This window comes from Mirounga angustirostris, unplaced genomic scaffold (assembly GCF_029215605.1).
Source record: "Mirounga angustirostris isolate CCGP_5_RB_7025 unplaced genomic scaffold, mMirAng1.0.hap1 SCAF_6, whole genome shotgun sequence".
NCBI lineage: Eukaryota > Metazoa > Chordata > Mammalia > Carnivora > Phocidae > Mirounga > Mirounga angustirostris.
Genome location: NW_026991714.1, coordinates 66,568,086 through 66,585,502, shown reverse-complemented (window position 1 = coordinate 66,585,502; position 17,417 = coordinate 66,568,086). Strand labels below are relative to the sequence as shown.

The 17,417-nt window shown below is 43.6% G+C and overlaps 1 protein-coding gene across 3 annotated transcripts in view; it reads right to left on the bottom strand.

Annotated features, from left to right (window-relative positions):
- LIN9 (lin-9 DREAM MuvB core complex component) overlaps positions 1-14,190 on the bottom strand; it is a 70,822-nt gene extending 56,632 nt beyond the window's left edge. For 2 of the 3 annotated variants that reach the window (XM_045877626.2, XM_064594461.1), the window contains exons 1-4: positions 14,074-14,190; positions 7,454-7,486; positions 5,301-5,395; positions 3,917-4,021 (exon numbers count right to left, since the gene is read on the bottom strand). In XM_045877626.2, the coding sequence (XP_045733582.1) occupies positions 3,917-4,021; positions 5,301-5,395; positions 7,454-7,486; positions 14,074-14,152 (312 nt within the window). In that variant the 5' untranslated portion in view covers positions 14,153-14,190. Of the gene's footprint in view, positions 1-3,916; positions 4,022-5,300; positions 5,396-7,453; positions 7,487-8,583; positions 8,680-14,073 lie in introns of all 3 variants that reach the window. The other variant, XM_054508117.2, reaches the window with a different exon arrangement.
- Between the last annotated feature and the right edge of the window lie 3,227 nt (positions 14,191-17,417).

The window sequence follows — 17,417 nt, the reverse complement described above, 5'->3', positions numbered from 1 at the left end:
CAAAAGACAAACTACAAACTGAAAAAAATAACAACCAATTTAAGTAGTCAAAGGGCTAATATTCTTAATTATAGAATATTATAAAATTCTTACAAATGAATAAGAAAATGACCAAGAATCTAACAGAAAATAAGAAAAAAAGACAAACAGTTTACAGGAAAGAAATCGTTTTTATACATGAAAAGTACCTCGACGTCACTCATAAATGAAATGCCACCCAGAACCAGCGTGATGCTATTATCAGATTGGCAACAATCTAGATGTTTGTTAATATACTGAGCTGGCAAGCATTTGGGAAAACAGGCACTATGATGTAATGCTGGTAGAAAATATAGACCAGGGATGCCTGGGTGGCTCAGTCGGTTAGTCGTCTGCCTTTGGCTCAGGTGATGATCCCAGGATCCTGGGATCAAGTCCTGAATCGGGCTTCATGCTTAGCAGGGAGCCCGCTTCTCCCTCTGCCTGCCGCTTTCCCTGCTTGTGTTCCCTCTCTCTGACAAATAAATAAACAAAATCTTTAAAAAAAAAAAAAAAAAGGAAGAAAATATAGACCAGTACAATGTCCTTGGAGAATAATTTAAAATGTTTAAATGTGTATATCCTATGATCCAGCAATTCCACACTTCAGGCATTTGTCCTAGAAAAACACTTGCAAATTTATATAAACATGCTTGGGGTGTTCACTACAGCATTGTCTGTAATAGTAACAACTTAGACACCACTTAAATGCCCATAAGTAGAAGAATGTATAAACTACAGTACCATAAGGCTGAATAATATATATAATTTTGTTGAGAAACAAAATATTGAAGTCTATCTGTCATCGATCTGAATCAATCAGAATGGCCAAATCTCAAAACCAGACTTTTAAATGAAAAACTGAATTACAGAATGATGATATCTATGAATACACATATAAAATTTTAAGAAAGGTCTATAAAGATCTAAAAGGCTAATCAAACTAATTCCAGTAGTTACCAGTTAATGAGGGAGGTAGATGTGGAGAATTGGTAGAGGTAAAAATTAACTTTTTATTTTTTTATTAAAAGCCTTTAACTTCGGAAAATTTTAAATTTATAGTAAAGTTGCAAAGATAGTACTGAGTTCCCATATGTCCTTCACCCAGCTTTCCCTAATGCGAACATCTTAAAAAACCATGGTTTGTCAAAACTAAGAAACTAACACTGGTACAATACTATTAACTAAATTACAGACTTTATGTGCATTTCTTCAGTTGTTCCATTAATGTGCTTTTTCTGTCCCAGAATACAATTCAGGATAGCACATGCCACTTTAAAAAATTAACTTTTTAATGTAAAAAAAAAAAAAAAAGTTTGTATGCTGGGAGTTGTGTAGCATAAATAACCAAATTATTATAAAATATTATTATCAGAAAAAAGTGCTATTTTTCTTTCTATTGAGTTACTGACCCAGATTTTATTTAAATAGGGTATTAGTGGCTCATTGGCTATATAACTGTGTTAAAGATCCCCTTCTATGAATATATAGTAGTATCTTCCAAAGTTTAAATGTAAATATCCTTGTAGCAATCACACTTTAGGGGTTTCTTCAACAGACGGAAAACAGAGAGTCACTGGTACAGGGTTTCTTTTGGGGTGATGAAGAGGTCCTAAAATTGGTTGCACAAGTCTGTACATATATTAAAACCACTGAATGGTACGCTTTAAATAGTTGAATCATATGGCATGTGAATCATATCTCAATAAAGCTGTTAGGGGATGCCTGGGTGGCTCAATCAGTTGGGTGTCTCTTGCTTTCGGCTGGGGTCATGATCTCAGGGTTGTGAGAGGGAGGCCCCGCAGCAGGCTCCATGCTCAGCGGGGTGTCTGCTTCCCCTCTCCCTTTGCCTCTCCCCACCCCCCGCATGCTCTATAATAAATAAATCTTAAAATAAATAAAAATAAAGCTGTTAGGACAACAGAAAAAAGGAGGCCCCAGAGACAGGCTGCAGGTCATTTGTGTGCAGCCTTCACTTGCTATCTTTGGGATTGCGAGCAGGATACTTCCCTGTGTCTGCTTCTTCAGCTGAAAAACGGGAGAGGACAGTAGCCTAGGTCATCAGGGTTGCTGAAGACCAAATCAAAGCCATGTATACACAGTGCTTAAAACAGAATCTGGCACACACTAAGTACTCAGTAAAAGTTGTTTTTACAATTAGTCAGTTCAGGACAGGGCTCCTTAAAGAAACCCAGAGAATCCAACAGATTGAGACTAGAAGGGGAACAGAACAAGCCATGTCGCATAAATGAAAAATGGAAAGAAATAGGTATATTAAAAGAAGAAAAGAGAAAACTCATAGGATATAAAGACTTTTCACATATTTGAAGGAGTCTCATATCATGTTTGTCTTATTTATATCTGCTCCATATGGCTCAGAAGCAGAAAGCACTTTGTAAACTAGCTCTAGAAGGAACGACGTGCCTGGGGGAAGGAGAATGGACAGAGATGGGGCAGGATGGTTTCACAGTCATAGAGACAAGTTTTCTGTAGGTTTGAAAATTTTCCTAATAAATAGTTGGAGGGGAGGCGCTCCTGGGTGGCTCAGTCAGTTAAGCGTCTGCCTTCAGCTCAGGTCATGATCCCAGGGTCCTGTGATTGAGCCCCGCATTGAGCTCCCTGCTCAGCGGGGATTCTGCTTCTCCCTCTGCCTGCCGCTCCCCCTGCTTGCACACTCTCTCTCTCTGACAAATAAATAAATTCCTACTACTGGGTATTTACCCAAAGAAAACAAAAACACTAATTCGAAAAGATAGATACCTATGTTTACTGCAACATTATTTACAACAGACAAGATATGGAAGCAGCCCAAGTGTCCATCCATAGATGAATGGATAAAGAAGATGTGGCGTATATATACAATGGAATATGATTCAGCCATAAAAAAGAATGAAATCTTGCCATTGGTAATGGCACAGAATATAATGCTAAATGAAATTAGTCAGAAAAACACCATATGATTTCACTCATACATGGATGTTAAGAAACAAAACAAAGAAAAAAAATAGACCAAAAAAACCCAAAAAAAACCCAGACTCTTGAACACAAAGGTGTTCACCAGGAAGGTGGGTGGGGGAATAGGTGAAATAGGCGAAGGGAATTAAGAGTACACTTATCATGGGGCGCCTGGGTGGCACACTAAGTTAAGAGTCCAACTCTTGGTTTCAGCTCAGGTCATGATCTCAGGGTTGTGAGATTGAGCCCCCGTGTTGGGCTCCATGTTAAGCTCAGAGTCTGCTTGAGATTCTCCCTCTCCCTCTGTCCCTACCCACCCTGCTCTCTCTCTCTCAAATGAATACATAAATCTTAAAAAAAAAAAGAGTGCACTTATCATGATGAGCACTGAGAATTGTTCAATCATTGTACCATACAACTGAAACTAACATAACCCTGTCTGTTAATTATACTTCAATTTAAAAAAAAGTTAAAAAACTAATGAGAGGAAATCAAATAAATTAATCTTTTACTGAAAAAAAAAATGCCAAAAATGAAAAAGAAGGTATGACTTCATGCTATATAGTTTCTTCTTTTGGATAAGAAGTCTTCAACACACTTTCCTCAGTGATAAAGTAAAATGTTTTTCCCCCCGTCTCATTTCCATGAAAAACTCCAAACTGATTCCCTATTGCCAAATCCATCTGCTTAAAGTCCACTCTCCTCTCCGTGCTTAAAAGTGTGCATTTGTAAGACTGAGGACCGGCTTTCTACTCCCGGAAAAAGTCCATCAATAAAATAATGGCCTTTCTAGGTAACTAATATAGGAGCTGAATTGGAGCACTGACTCAAGAAAAAGAACTTGTTACTCAAAATGTAACAGAAAAATAAAAAATAAACCTTATTATGTTGAGCAATTTTTCACTTCCTTTCACATGGAACAAAATGCTGGTGACACACATACCTGTGGGACCATTGCAACTCTCTGGTTTCTTTTGGGTGACCTTGTATTTATCTGTCTGTCATCTTCATCAGAAAAGAGTCGACTTCGTTTTGAATTTCTGAAAGGCTATGGTAGAAATTTGTTTAGTTAATAAAAAGACTGAACACTTCCCATTTTTATTCCAAAATACAATTCTATACTTGGGAGACACAGCTAACGCTGGACTATCAGCAGCCTGGAAGGATAAGGATGGGTAATACAAAGTACAGAACACGTCGAATACAAAGAATCTTAGATTTACAAAGTAGTACATATTTATGCAATTTGTTTACAATCAAAACATCTAGCTGATGACTAAATGAAACACCTAGCTGATGATTAAAACTGGAACCCAAGTCTCCTTAGCATCCTTGAATGGGGACGAGAGGAAAACAAGTTCTGGAAATTCCAGTTCTCATTATGTTAGTGCTTGGATTAATAGTACTTGGGTGTATCACATGCTGTGTTGGCCACATGGGGCTGGGCTGGACAAAGTTACTAGATCACTCTAGAGAGTCAATCTCAATGTATAATAATGCACTAGATGCCCTGTCAAAAATTGTTAACTGAATTTCTATCTGTGAATAAAAGTACAAGACACCTGGCACAGGTATTTGGTAAGTGACTGTAGCCTAAACTAGGCTGCAGAACCAGAACTAACTTTTGTTGAAGTACCCAAAGGACATTGTTCACTAAAGGGTCTGTAATATGAACAATTTTACAGTCCACCCTAGGTTCAGAGGCCTCATTCAGGCAGAAGAACAACAGAAATAATATCCCAATCATACCAACATCCTGTTTCAAATCCTTCTCCATCACTGCAGACAGACTTGCGTGCCCAGTTGGAAGGGTGGTAGGTACAGAGGGCTAACAACATATGGGCAGCATCCAATCGGGTAAGGCTAGAGGTACTGACCCTTGAAATTAAACCAACCAAGGGTCTTAATACTCCACAGCCCTGAAAGAAGTCCCTTCTACCCTTCTACCCTACATGTACTTACCCTTGACCTATACAAGATTTTATTATCTTACCACTTATTTATGTATCTTTCTGCAGGGACCAGAACCATATGAAATTTTTTATATTCTAAATAAAGCATGATTTGGGGTTGTTAGAGTTTTTTTTATCCTGTCTATTTAAAGAAATTGCAATTACTTAACAAATGCTTACTGGTGACCAGATTATCAAAGGCTACAGACTAAGTATGATCGTATACTACACTCAGTGACACGTAAAAGATTCAAATGCTTGTAGTTGGGGAGAACCTTGGGAAACTCTTACTGTCCTGTAAGAGCTGCGCACGTGACAATCATACAAACAATTTAGCTATCATATTCTAAAGAGTAAGAAAAACTAATTCCTTACCATCTCCACAGCGGAGCCCGTATTCCGGCCTTTCCAAACAGGTGTTTTTTGTAAAGAGCTGTATTTTTCATTCCATGTGTTAGATAAGCTTCCCTCTGTAATAAGTAATTATTACTAGTAAGATTTAAGTTTAGTTCAAAGGATTTTATACAATGAACATTGTCTTTTTATTTATAGCAATATATCTGAAATATTTACGAATATGGAAAAAATATACTGGCCACAGTAATTTTGGTTTATTACAAATGAAAAATCTCTTCTGTATTTTTTTTGGTCAAACTCTACATAATTTGACAAGGCACTGCATCGTGAAAGTATTAAATTCTCATATTAAAATATGTGTGGTTTCTTTGTGTTTTTAGTAATTCCTTTATTCTAATTTGCTAAGGAGCTTAAGTACAATCTGATTGAAAACAGTGCAGTGGAAAAATGGAAAAAGCTTCTAACCTTGAATTTAGAGTATATTTCTAAATGTTTCCTGCTTCAATAAGTGAAGCTGTGGATATACAAAAATAAAATGTGTGGGTGTTTCTGTTTTCCTTGATTCAAAGAAATATCTTCAGAGTTGTATGCAACCAGAAAAAATCCAATCAAGTAACTGATTAGACATATTATAAAAATACAGAACGGTGAGTTTAATTTTTATAAAAAGGGTATGTTTATGTAGAGAAAGACATAGAAAGCTGGGATGAATACACACAAGATAGCTATTTTCATTTCTTCTAGCTGCTCATCAGCATTTCCTAATTTTTTTCTGTAAGAAATGTATCACTTGTGTAAGTCTTTTTTTAAAAAAAAAAGAGTTTTTATACTGGGAGGAAAAGAATAATGGAATACGTTTTCAGATGTACGTTTTAAGTACAAAAGAAAAGAGTTGGACCAGGGTTGATTCTGCTAGGCAAATAAATTAGGGTAGTCCTGGAAGGTAAGTGTTCTTAAGCCAGAACTTGATTTGGTAAATCACCAATCCAAAGCACAACACAGTAGCTTTAAAAACTAAAAGTACTAGTGAACTTTTGAGCATAGCTTGGTTCCAGACTTAACTTACTTAGCAGAACCCTGCTCAAGCAAAAAATCAAAACAAACTACAGTAAGAGGCTTGGTCTAATGTACTTGCAGAAAGAAAGAGCAAGATCAAGGAATATGTATAACCCTGTTCTCAGGAAAAAAAAAGTACTGTCATTCTTTCATATCAAGAGACTTGCATTATTACTTAGAAAGCAGAATTCCCAAAAATATAAACTCTTTTTTTTTTTTTTTAAAGTAGGATCCACACCCAGCATGAAACCCAATGCGGGGCTCAAACTCAGGACCCTGAGGTTAAGACCTGAGCTGAGGTCAAGAGCCAGCCCCTTAACTGACTGAGCCACCCAGGTGCCCCGCTAAAAATATAAACTCCTAAGCAAAAATACAGCTGAGCACAGCTGTTCAATAAATGCTTTCACTCTAGTAAGATGTTTGCAATTTTTAGTTAAAAAGTTCCTGGAGGGGGACACCTGGGTGGCTCAGTCAGTGAAGCATCTGCCTTCGGCGGCTCAGGTCATGATCCCAGGGCCCTGGGATCGAGTCCCACATCGGGGTCCTTGCTCAGCGGGGAACCTGCTTCTCCCTCTGCCTGCTCTGCCTGCCGCTCTCCCCGCTGGTACTCTCTCTCTCTGACAGATAAATAAAATCTTTAAAAAAATTAAAAAGTTCCTGGGGTTTGGGGCACCTGGCTGGCTCATGGGGAACGTATAACTCTTGATCTCAGGGTGGGGAGTTCAAGCCCCACATTCAGTGTGGCGATTACTTAAAATCTTAAAAAAAAAAAAACAAAAAGTTCTTGGGGCACCTGGCTGGCTCAGTTGGTGGAGTGTGCGACTCTTGATCTCCAGGTGATGAGTTCAAGCCCCACACTGGGCAAAGAGCTTACTTAAAAAAATTTTTTAAAAGTTCTGTAATCAATAATTCTCGGGGAAAAATTTTCTTAATAATTTCCAACAACCAAGGACCAATTCTCCTAAAACAGCCCATGAATTTAAAATTATCATCAGTGAAAACGAATACTTAAAAGCTATACTGAATCCTAACTTAGAAAAGACTATACCCAAATCAATTTAATGAATTAAATTTCTAGCTTATGCCATACCTACAGAATTGTGCTATGATCTTACCTTTTAAACTGACAAGGGCTTTTGCTGAAGAGCCTGCAATTAAAACAAATCAATATTATTTCATAATCAGTGTGAGAAAAAAAGAACTTGGCTACCAGGTGAGAGTGACCTGTCTGGTTTTAGTGGTGCTGAGGCTGAAGTGACGGTGGGATGTGCAATCAGAGATAACTAGAGGGCCGTTCAAGCTATCGGCCAGAGGTCCCATAAGGTAAGGAAGAGCTGGAGAGAGAGACCCGGGAGTCCTGTTGAAGCGAGAACCAGAGGCCTCTCCAAGAGAGGGAAGGGGGAGAGTAGGCACAGAGAGATTTTGCATCCACATCCAGAAGTATTCGGGTGCTGGAGAAGGAAAAGAGACAGGGACTGATGTTTACTGAAGCAAAGGTCGGAAGCAGTAATAGAGCAGAGAGAAGAGAAAGTGAAAATCATCCAGGGGCGCTGTGGGTATCAGGCAACAAAGTGCCTCGGAAAGTCTAGAATGCAGATGTGTGCAACCCTTCAAGACCCAAGCTGGAAAAGGGAGTTCAGAAGAGCCAGAGGGGCTAGCATACTGATGGAGGGGTTCACTGCCTAAAACAAGCCTTAGTGTATATTAGAATAACCAGGAAGCACCTCACGCATGCAGAAGCTGTATTATTAATAAAGGTCCTCGGGGGTTCCATTGCAGGTAGCCCTCAGGCCCACTCTGAAGACACACTGGGCTACAGGCTCTGGTGTGAATAAAGGATGGGATCTAGGGGTGAGGGGAAGCAGGAGAAAATACAGGAAAATACATTTTTATGAGACAGGGAGAGCACTAAATTGAAAATCTCAGAATTGAAAATGTATATTGCAAAGAAGTCCAAGTCATTTGAAAAATAATCAAGGATGATGTCTCTCATTTACATGTGGCATCTTAAAACAAAAACAAAAACCCAAAACCTGAACTCCTAGATACAGAGAATGGACTGGTGTTGCCAGAGGTGGAGGCTGGGGGCGTGGACAAAATGGGTAAAAGCAGTGAAAAGGTACAAACTTCCAGTTACAAGATAAATAAATCCCGGAGATGTGCCACAGAGCACAGAGACCACAGTTAACAATACTGTATTGTATACATGAAAGGTGCTAAGAAAGTAGATCTTAAAAGTGCTCACCATAGGAAAAAAAATTGTAACCATGTGTGGTGATGGGTGTTAACTAACCCAGGTGAGGCAATCATTTCACACACATCAAATCATTATGCTGTACACCTAAAACGAATACAATGTTAAATGTCAATTATAGCTCAACAACAACAAAAATTAACAGAAAAAAAAATCCTTTCTACGCTTCAAAATGGAAATTATTCACAGATTTCTACCTGAGTGAAATCTCCCTCTTTAACTTAGAAAAAAAACCAAACAGTTTAGAACACTTTTTTCTTTTATTATAGTCAAATTATTACGTATCATTCCTCATTTTTTAAATTTGCTTTATTTTAGGGGCACCTGGGTGGCTCAGTCATTAAGCGTCTGTCTTTGGCTCAGGTCATATCCCAGAGTCCTAGGATCGAGCCCCAAGTCGGGCTCCCTGCTCCTCGGGAAGCCTGCTTCTCCCTCTCCCACTCCCCCTGCTTGTGTTCCCTCTCTTGCTGTGTCTCTCTGTGTCAAATAAATAAATAAATAAAATCTTTAAAATAAATAAATAAATAAAGTAATTTGCTTTATTTTAGAACCAGTTAGTTCTCATCTCAGTTACTGTGACATCCATTTATGTTTGACAGAATATAATCTAAGATCAGGCAGTAGTTGTTATCTGAAAGGCTGGTCATTTACCTGCACTGAGAAAAGACAAATTTTTAAATGGCAAGTTCAAAATGTGTGCAAGTAACTCTAAGGAGCCAATCCATCATGGCATTTCATAAAAACACAAATATAAGTAAATGATGATTCCAGGAAATAAAGTAATAAAGAAGAATATGAACCAGGTAAAAAATCAGAGAAGACAGATTAGTTCTCCTTGGTGTTCAACAAAAGCAGCCATGATTTACAACTCCTACAAATGGACAACAGACTTTAAAGGAGAAACGAAAATGTACTGCGGTTCTGGCTATGAAATATTTTTATACCATTCCGATCCCTAAACTTCAGCTGACTTTTCCTCTGCAGGGCAGGACAAGACGCTTATAGAACAGACAAGCCATCAACACCAAAGCCACCCTTGCTCTCACTCTACTCTTGCATAGATGTGGGAGACTGGGTAACAGGACATCTGACCAGCCTCCAAATGGCACAGTGGTTTAATGACCAGTGGAAGTAGAACTGTGGGGGTGAAGTGGGGAGAGAGGCCATAAAGTCTAGCTAAAAGGCCTCACATAGAACACAACTGGGAAGCAGCTAGTGGACAGGGCACATGGCCACGTAGTTACCAGAGAAATATGGCTCACTTTAGAAAAAGTGGTAGCATCCACTCATCCAGTGAATATGTGGAGTGCCGACCGCACCCCCAGTCTCTGCTGTAGGCACGGGGGAGACAACAGCATGCAAAAGAGCCGAAGTCCCCACACCCATGGAGTTTACATTCTAGGGAAGGGAGACAAACAAAGGCACCCATCAAGTGATTATGGGGCACGGGGGGGGGGGGGGGGGGGGTAAAGCAGGATAACAGGAATCTAGGCCGGGGTTGGGAGAGGGAAGACTATTTTTCTAAGAGGTACTCATGAGTAGTTTCTCTGAAGGTGATATTTGAGCAGAGATCTGAAGGAAGAGGTGTGAGCCACAAGGATCTCCATTCCTGCTCCATGAAGGCCAGACTCTGTCCTGGGGATTTTGACCCACCACTTTTAACCCTTTCTCTGAGAGGCTGTATAGCATAGCGGTCAAAAGCACACATGGAGACTAGCTGTGTTTGAATCCCGGTTCGGCCACTTTTTGCTGAGTTACTTAAGAAATTTACTTCACTTCTCTGTGCTGCTGATTCTTCATCTGTAAAATGGGGATTAGACAAGTTACCATATGTTAAAGTGCTTCGAGAACAATACACATAGCACATGGCTAACTTTTAGATCATGCTTATTGCTACCATTACTTTGATCAATCAACAACAACAAAGTCTCCACTGAACGCCTGCCACTGCACTATTCTAGGGGCTGGGATTACCTGAAGGCCAAGAGAGACAAAGGCCTCTGCTCTCTGAGAGTTTACACTCCCGTGGGAGGAGACACACAAGAAACAAGTACATGAAATGACAATGATGCATGGCAGTTGTCATAAAGGAAAAAAATGAGGGGATCTCAGTGGGGGAAGTGGTTATTTTACACAGGGGAGTGAGGGAAGGCTTCTCTGAGGAGGTAACATCTAAAAAGGACTAGTCTTGAGGGAGCAGGAGGTCAAAGCAACGAGTCTGGGCAGAAGAATTAACAGGTAAAAAAAAAAAAACCTGAGATAGAACAGTTAGAACATTCAAGGAACAGGGAGAAAGGGCACTGTGCTTAGGGAGTAGCTAGCAAACGAAGAGGGCCATGGAAAAGGGTCAGAGAAGCGAGCCAGGTGTTATGCATGGAACAAGAAATGCAAGCATGAAGCAAAACAGAAATGGTATTTTCTCCAGGAGGCTTCTAGCCAATCACGTGAACAAATGTAAAGCTGCAACTGTGACAGGTGCCACCAAGGAGTTCCATGGTGGTAGGAAAAGATTTAATAAGAAGATGTAATCTTTGTCATGGACAGAAAATAACTTTCTAAAGAAGCTTAAAATGGGATCTGAAGGGTAAGTAGCTGTCAACTGCAAGTGAGGGGAAGGAAGCGCACTCCAGATAATGAGAGCAGCATGTGCAAAGGCCTTGCAAAAAAAAAAAAAAAGAAGAAGAAGAAGAAAGCCTGGGGAGTACAGGGAATCAAAAAGGCCAAATTTAGCCCAAAGGGACAGGATGAGAGGAAGAGTGGTACAAACTGAAGCTGGAGAGGTGGAGTGTGGCCAGAGTCCAAAGGCTCTTGTGGCTACTAAACTGTTCCAAGCAGCAGGATAACATGTACACATTCTGGAAGGACGGCTCAGGCCGAATGTAGGCTGGGGGGTGGGGGCGGGCCGTGGGTTAATGGTGACTGGTGCACAGGAGCGTCACCCTGGCTGGGGCAGGAGATGGTGAGAAGTAGGCAGATCGAGACATGGAGAAGGTAAAAGTTACAAGATGTAGTAAAGGCTTCAATATGGGACAATGGAAGACAGGGAAGGGCCAAAGCTAGCCTTCAGGTTTCAATCAACGCACAGTGGAGCCGTTCATTAAGACAGGAACCACTGGATTATGACGTAGGTCTTGAACCTGTGAAGTCTGAGGGGCTGCTGAGGCATCTAAGAGGAGATGTGAAACAGGCAAGGGATACTGAGTCTGGGAGTTCAGAGGAAAGGCCTGGGCAGAAGAGAGCCTCCGATTCCTCATACACACAATCCAGCTTGTAAGAGTACTTAGTCGACTGAAATGAGCACTCAGTGAGCAAATGCGTATCATACGCTTTGCACAGCATCTGGTTCACAGTAAGTACTCAGATGGTAACTTTTATCATTGATAATGTTATACCGGCTATTGGCTAATGCATGAGATAGCCCCTTTGACTAAAATTGGCAGAGGAACATACAGCTATTTCCAGTACCAAACTGAAATCACTTTTCCTTTCCAAGACTCTGCTCCAGGTTCATAAGGAATGCCTCTTATCCTACCTTCGATTCCATATAAATCAAGTTTTTATATATACCCAATATGTAGCTCTGTGTGACCAACGAAGTAAGGCAATTCCTGCTTTCAACAAGTTGTGGTCTAGCTAAACAAGACCTACACCACACAAACACAGGTGTATGCCCATATACACCCCAATGGACCACAGATGTCACAAAGTAATATAAATGTCAGTTATATAGTTTGAGAATGTAGCTGGAATTTGCACCCTACTGTGAGTCCCAAGTCTCTACAAAGAACCAAAGTAAGTCCTCAATAAATGTTTAACAATGACAAGCAAATATTCCAAATGACAGTTAAAAGAAAGCCACTTAAAATGCCTGTCATCTCAACAGAATGACCACAGTAATCAAAATAACAGGTCTAGTGGGTGTGACTTCTAAGCTGCGATAAAACATCTTAATTCTAAAGATAGCACAGATTTTCAGATGACAAGCATGTTGTGTTTAGTAGGCCCACCCTTATTTGGGGGCATCTGAAATCACAACTGTGTTCTCCAAACAAGAAACAACAAAACTCATGGATGGTCCAAGGATGTGCCCAGTCCAATGCAGTAGCCACTAGCCACCTGTGACCCCGTAAATTTCAACTAATGAAAATAAAATTTAAAATTCTGTTCTTCCGTCACTCTAGCCACACCTGGAGAGTTCCATAGCCCCGGGTGCCTCGTGGCTACCCTCCTGGACATTACAAAATCGAGTATTTCCATCAACCAGAAAATTCTACTGGAACCTCGCTCTGGTCTAGAACAAATTTAAAACACAAACTCTTTTCACCAGTTTGGTAACTTGAACTTTCCACTTTGTAACACATTAAGGATACATGACCCCACAAAGAAAACAGAGTTGGCTGTATGTAGCTCTCATTTTAAAAGTGTCTATTTGCCTCCAGCTTGCACAGTTGGGATTTCGCGGTGATTGAGACTTTTGTTTTTGCTACACTAAGACTCTCACAAACGATAGGCACATATAAACCGAATAGTGAGTGTGGATCAGGACCCTTCTGTAATTAACTCAAATACCTGCCTTCTTCCATACTTCATACAACACTGTAAATTACAAAATTCCGCCCTGTCGTGCTTAAACTACGGAATTGGTGCTTGCACTTACTAAACACGGGTGAGTGTGCAGGTCAGAGGCGGCAGGGTGAGCAAACACCGTCAAGGCAGATGATCGCAGGGGTGGGTGTCAGGCAGGGCACTGTGTGTGCATGCTCTGATACTCTCAGCCATGCAGAAAGGTACCCCCATGATTCTGAAGGCACCAACGCACACCAGGAAGTCTGCGGGCTAGGGGCTACCTGCACACTGGGGCGCCCAGCCTGGATCCCCCCGGAAAGGTCCACAGCCACCTGTGGTCCCAGGAGAAGGGGCCAGCCCTTTGACACGGAAACACTTCCAGGGGTGGACACACCGGAGGGGGGGTGGGGGGAGGACAGCGGGGATCCCGAGCGTCTGCAGAGGCAGGAGCCGCGACAGGACGCGACGCCGGGCCCGGGCAGCCCCTCCCCGACCCCCACCCCGCGCGGCCCCGGCCGGGCGGGTTACATAACCCCGCCGGGCGTCCCTCGGCGCCGGGCGAGCGGGGCAGGCGGCGCGTACGGCCCCCGCGGTCCCGGGGCCGCTCCTCCCCCACCCGGCCGGGGGCCCGAGTCGGGCCGGGACAGCGGCCCCCGCCTCAGCCGGGCGCGCGCCGGGCCCCCGGGCTTTCGGTTTCCGGCCCCGGCGCTCACACCACCCCAGAAACCAACACACAGACACCATAACAAAGGCGGCGACGCGGCGGCAACCCCGGAGTGGGAGCACCGTGGGAGCGCGGCGGGGCTGGCAGCCGGCCCGCTCGCCCGGCGGAGAGCACGGCTGCCCGTCCCGGCCGGCGCAGCCCGGGGTCGGGCGGCCGGCGGCAGGCGGGGGGCGCTTTGAGGTGCTACTCACTCTCGTCAGGCAACTGGTCGAGCTCCGCCATCTTGAACGAGCCGCGCCGCTTTTTCAAAGGCTGCCCGCCGCGGTGCATTGTGGGGCGGAGACTGTCTTTGCGAGGGAGGTTCGAATGCGGAGCTCGCTGCCCGCGGCGCGGCTCCGCTCCCGCTGCGGCCGGCTGAGGCGGGCCGGCTCCGCCCGCGGCCGCCGGGTAGGGGTGCGGCCGAGCGGGCCCGGCGCCGCTCCCCCCGCCCCGGCCTCCGGCCGGCCGCGGGCCGGAGCGAGGCGGAGGAGGCCGCGCCGCCAGGCCCGGCGCCGGAGCGCGCGGGGAGCGGCCGAGGCCCGCCCGGCCGTCCGGGGCTCGCCGCCGGCGCTGCGGCTGCGGCTGCGACGGCGGGACGGGGGCACTGCCGGCCCGGCGACCGGAGTCAGCGGCGGGGCGGCAGGTCCCCTGCCCCAGGTGTTCCGGGAACAGCGATGACAGCTCGTCCCGCTGCGGGAGAGATGGCCCTGTCCCGTGATAAAGCCGCCGTGGCTGTCAGCAGTTCATGTAACAGACGTTATTGAGCCCCGAGCCTTCCTGTCCGGGAATTTAGGGGGTCGGGGGGAGAGTGAGGCAAGGACAGGACAACACAGGTGAATTCCAGGGACTGGAAGCGCGGACGGGGCAGGCAGCCGAGGCCGGGCTCAGCACTGGGACTTGCTGAGCGCGATGCAGAAGGCGAATTCTGATAACAGGGTGGCCTGCTTGCATCTGTGCTCCAGAACAAAAATGTGGGCAGTGGATTGCGGTGCCATGGGCCCTGGAAACACGTATGGTTGGTGGCGGGGAAGCTCCTCAGGGCGGGCAGGCCAAAGAAGGGAGAGACGTCTGCACCTGTCGGAGGGCGCGCTCTACGGCCCTAAGGCCTGGTTGCCGTTCTGGCTGCCATTGTATAATCTATAATGCAGGTTTGTTTCTCCTTTTTTTAAAAGGTTTATTTATTTTAGAGAGAGAGCACCAGCGGGAGGGGCAGAGGGAGAAAGAATCTCAAGCAGACTCTGCGCTGAGCGAGAAGCCCAGTGTGGGGCGGGTTTAGGGGCTCGATCTCACCACCAGGAGATCACCGCCTGATCAGAAAAGGAGAGAGAGTCGGGGCGCTTAACTTACTGGGCCACCCAAGGCCCCTCTCAGGTTTGTTTCTTAAATCTCTGTGCCTCACATTCTCACGTGGAAAGTGCAAATAATCACAGAGGATTTTGAGGATGCGATGAGTTGGTAGATGTACAGGTTTTGTAATAGCTGCTCACATGGGGTGCCTGGGTGGCTCAGTCGTTAAGTGTCTGCCTTCCGCTCAGTTCATGATCCCAGGGTCCTGGGATGAGACCCGCATCGGGCTCCCTGCTCGGCGGGAAGCCTACTTCTCCCTCTCCCACTCCCCCTGCTTATGTTCCCTATCTCGCTGTCTCTCTCTGTTTGTCAAATAAATAAATTTTAAAAAAAAACTTAAAAAAAAATAGTTGCTCACACAATTGGGCTCAACTGTTAGCTATTGCTGCCACCACTTTGCAATAGGGGGTCTCCCTGGTGCCACCAGCTTCTGTCTTGGAAACTAGGTGCCACTTGCTGAGGTAGGAAGGGGAACAGTGTGGTGGAAACTTCAGTTTTACAAAGTAACCCTTGCTTCACTGTGCCTTCTAGACATATCCTGATCTACCTTCTAAGGAGCCGAAAACAACTCATCCCTGCTGCTGTCAGCAGGTGGGGGTAAGTCATACCAATATGGAGAGTTCCAGAAAAGGTCAACTCTGAGAATGGAAGAATAGAGGACTGGGGTAAGTCAAGTGTGGCAAAGTAGCCCATGGTCAAAGTATCATTAGGCCAAAGCAAACCAGCTTTTATCTGAACGCAGATTTCACACATAACAGCAGGTCTGCTGTTTAAGTAATTTTAGGCTCTTCTTCTGATAATCTGCCTTTTATTTTTTGTTGTTTTTTTAAACTTTATTATTTTTTTAAAAAATTCCAGTATAGTTAGCACCGTGTAATATTAGTTTCAGGTGTTCAATAGAGTGATTCAGCACTTCCATACATCATCCGGTGCTCATCAGGACAGGTGCCCTCCTTCATCCCCATCACCTGTTTCTCCCATCCTCCCATCAACCTCCCCTGTGGTGACCATCAGTGTGTTCTCTAGAGTTAAGAATCTGTTTCTTCGTTTGTCTTTTTTTCTTTTTTCCTTTGTTTGTTTTGTTTCTTAAAGTCCACATATGAGTGAAATCATATGGTATTTGTCTTTCTCTGACTGACTTATTTCACTTAACATAATACGCTCTAGGTCCATCTATGTTGTTGCAAATGGCAAGATTTCATTCTTTGTTATGGCTGAATAATAATCCATCGTGTATATGTATCACACATCGGAATAGATATATTATGTGGGCTGCTTCCATATCTTGGCTATTGTAGATGCTGCTGTAAATATTGGAGTGCATGTGTCCCTTTGAATTAGTGTTCTTATATTCTTTGGGTAAATACCCAGGAGTGCAATTACTGGATTGCAGGCTAGTTCTATTTTAACTTTTTTTTCCCCTCTATTTTAACTTTTTGAGGAACCTCCATACCGTTTTCCAGAGTGGCTGCACCAGCTTGCATTCCTAGCAACAGTGCACGAGGGTTCCCCTTTCTCCACATCCTCGCCAACACCTGTTGTTGATTTTAGCCATTCTGACAGGTGTAGGGTGATATCTCATTGTGGTTTTGATTTGCATTTCCCTGATGGTGAATGATATTGAGCATATTTTCATGTGTCTGTTGACCATCTTTGGAGAAATGTCTGTTAATGTCTTCTGCCCATTTTAATAGGATTATTTGGGTTTGGGGTGTTGAGTTCTGTGAGTTCTTTATATATTTTGGTTACTAGCCCTTTAATAGATATGTTATTTGCAAATCTCTTCTCCCATTTAGTAGGTTGTCTTTTAGTTTTGTTGGTTATTTCCTTTGCTGTGCAGAAGCTTTTTATTTTGATGAAGTCCCAATAGTTTATTTTGCTTTTTTTTTTTATAAAGATTTTATTTATTTATTTGACACAGAGAGAGAAAGCACAAGTAGGCAGAGCAGCAGGCAGAGAGAGAGGGAGAAGCAGGCTCTCCACCGAGCAGGGAGCCGGATGTGGGGCTCGATCCCAGGATCCAGGGATCATGACCCGAGCCAAAGGCAGACGCTTAACCCACTGAGCAACCCAGGTGCCCCAGTTTATTTTGCTTTTATTTCCCTTGCCTCAGGAGACATATCTAGAAAGAAGTTGCTATGGTCCACATCAGAGACATTCCTCCATGTGTTCTCTTCTAGGAGTTTTATGGTTTCAGGTCTCACATTTA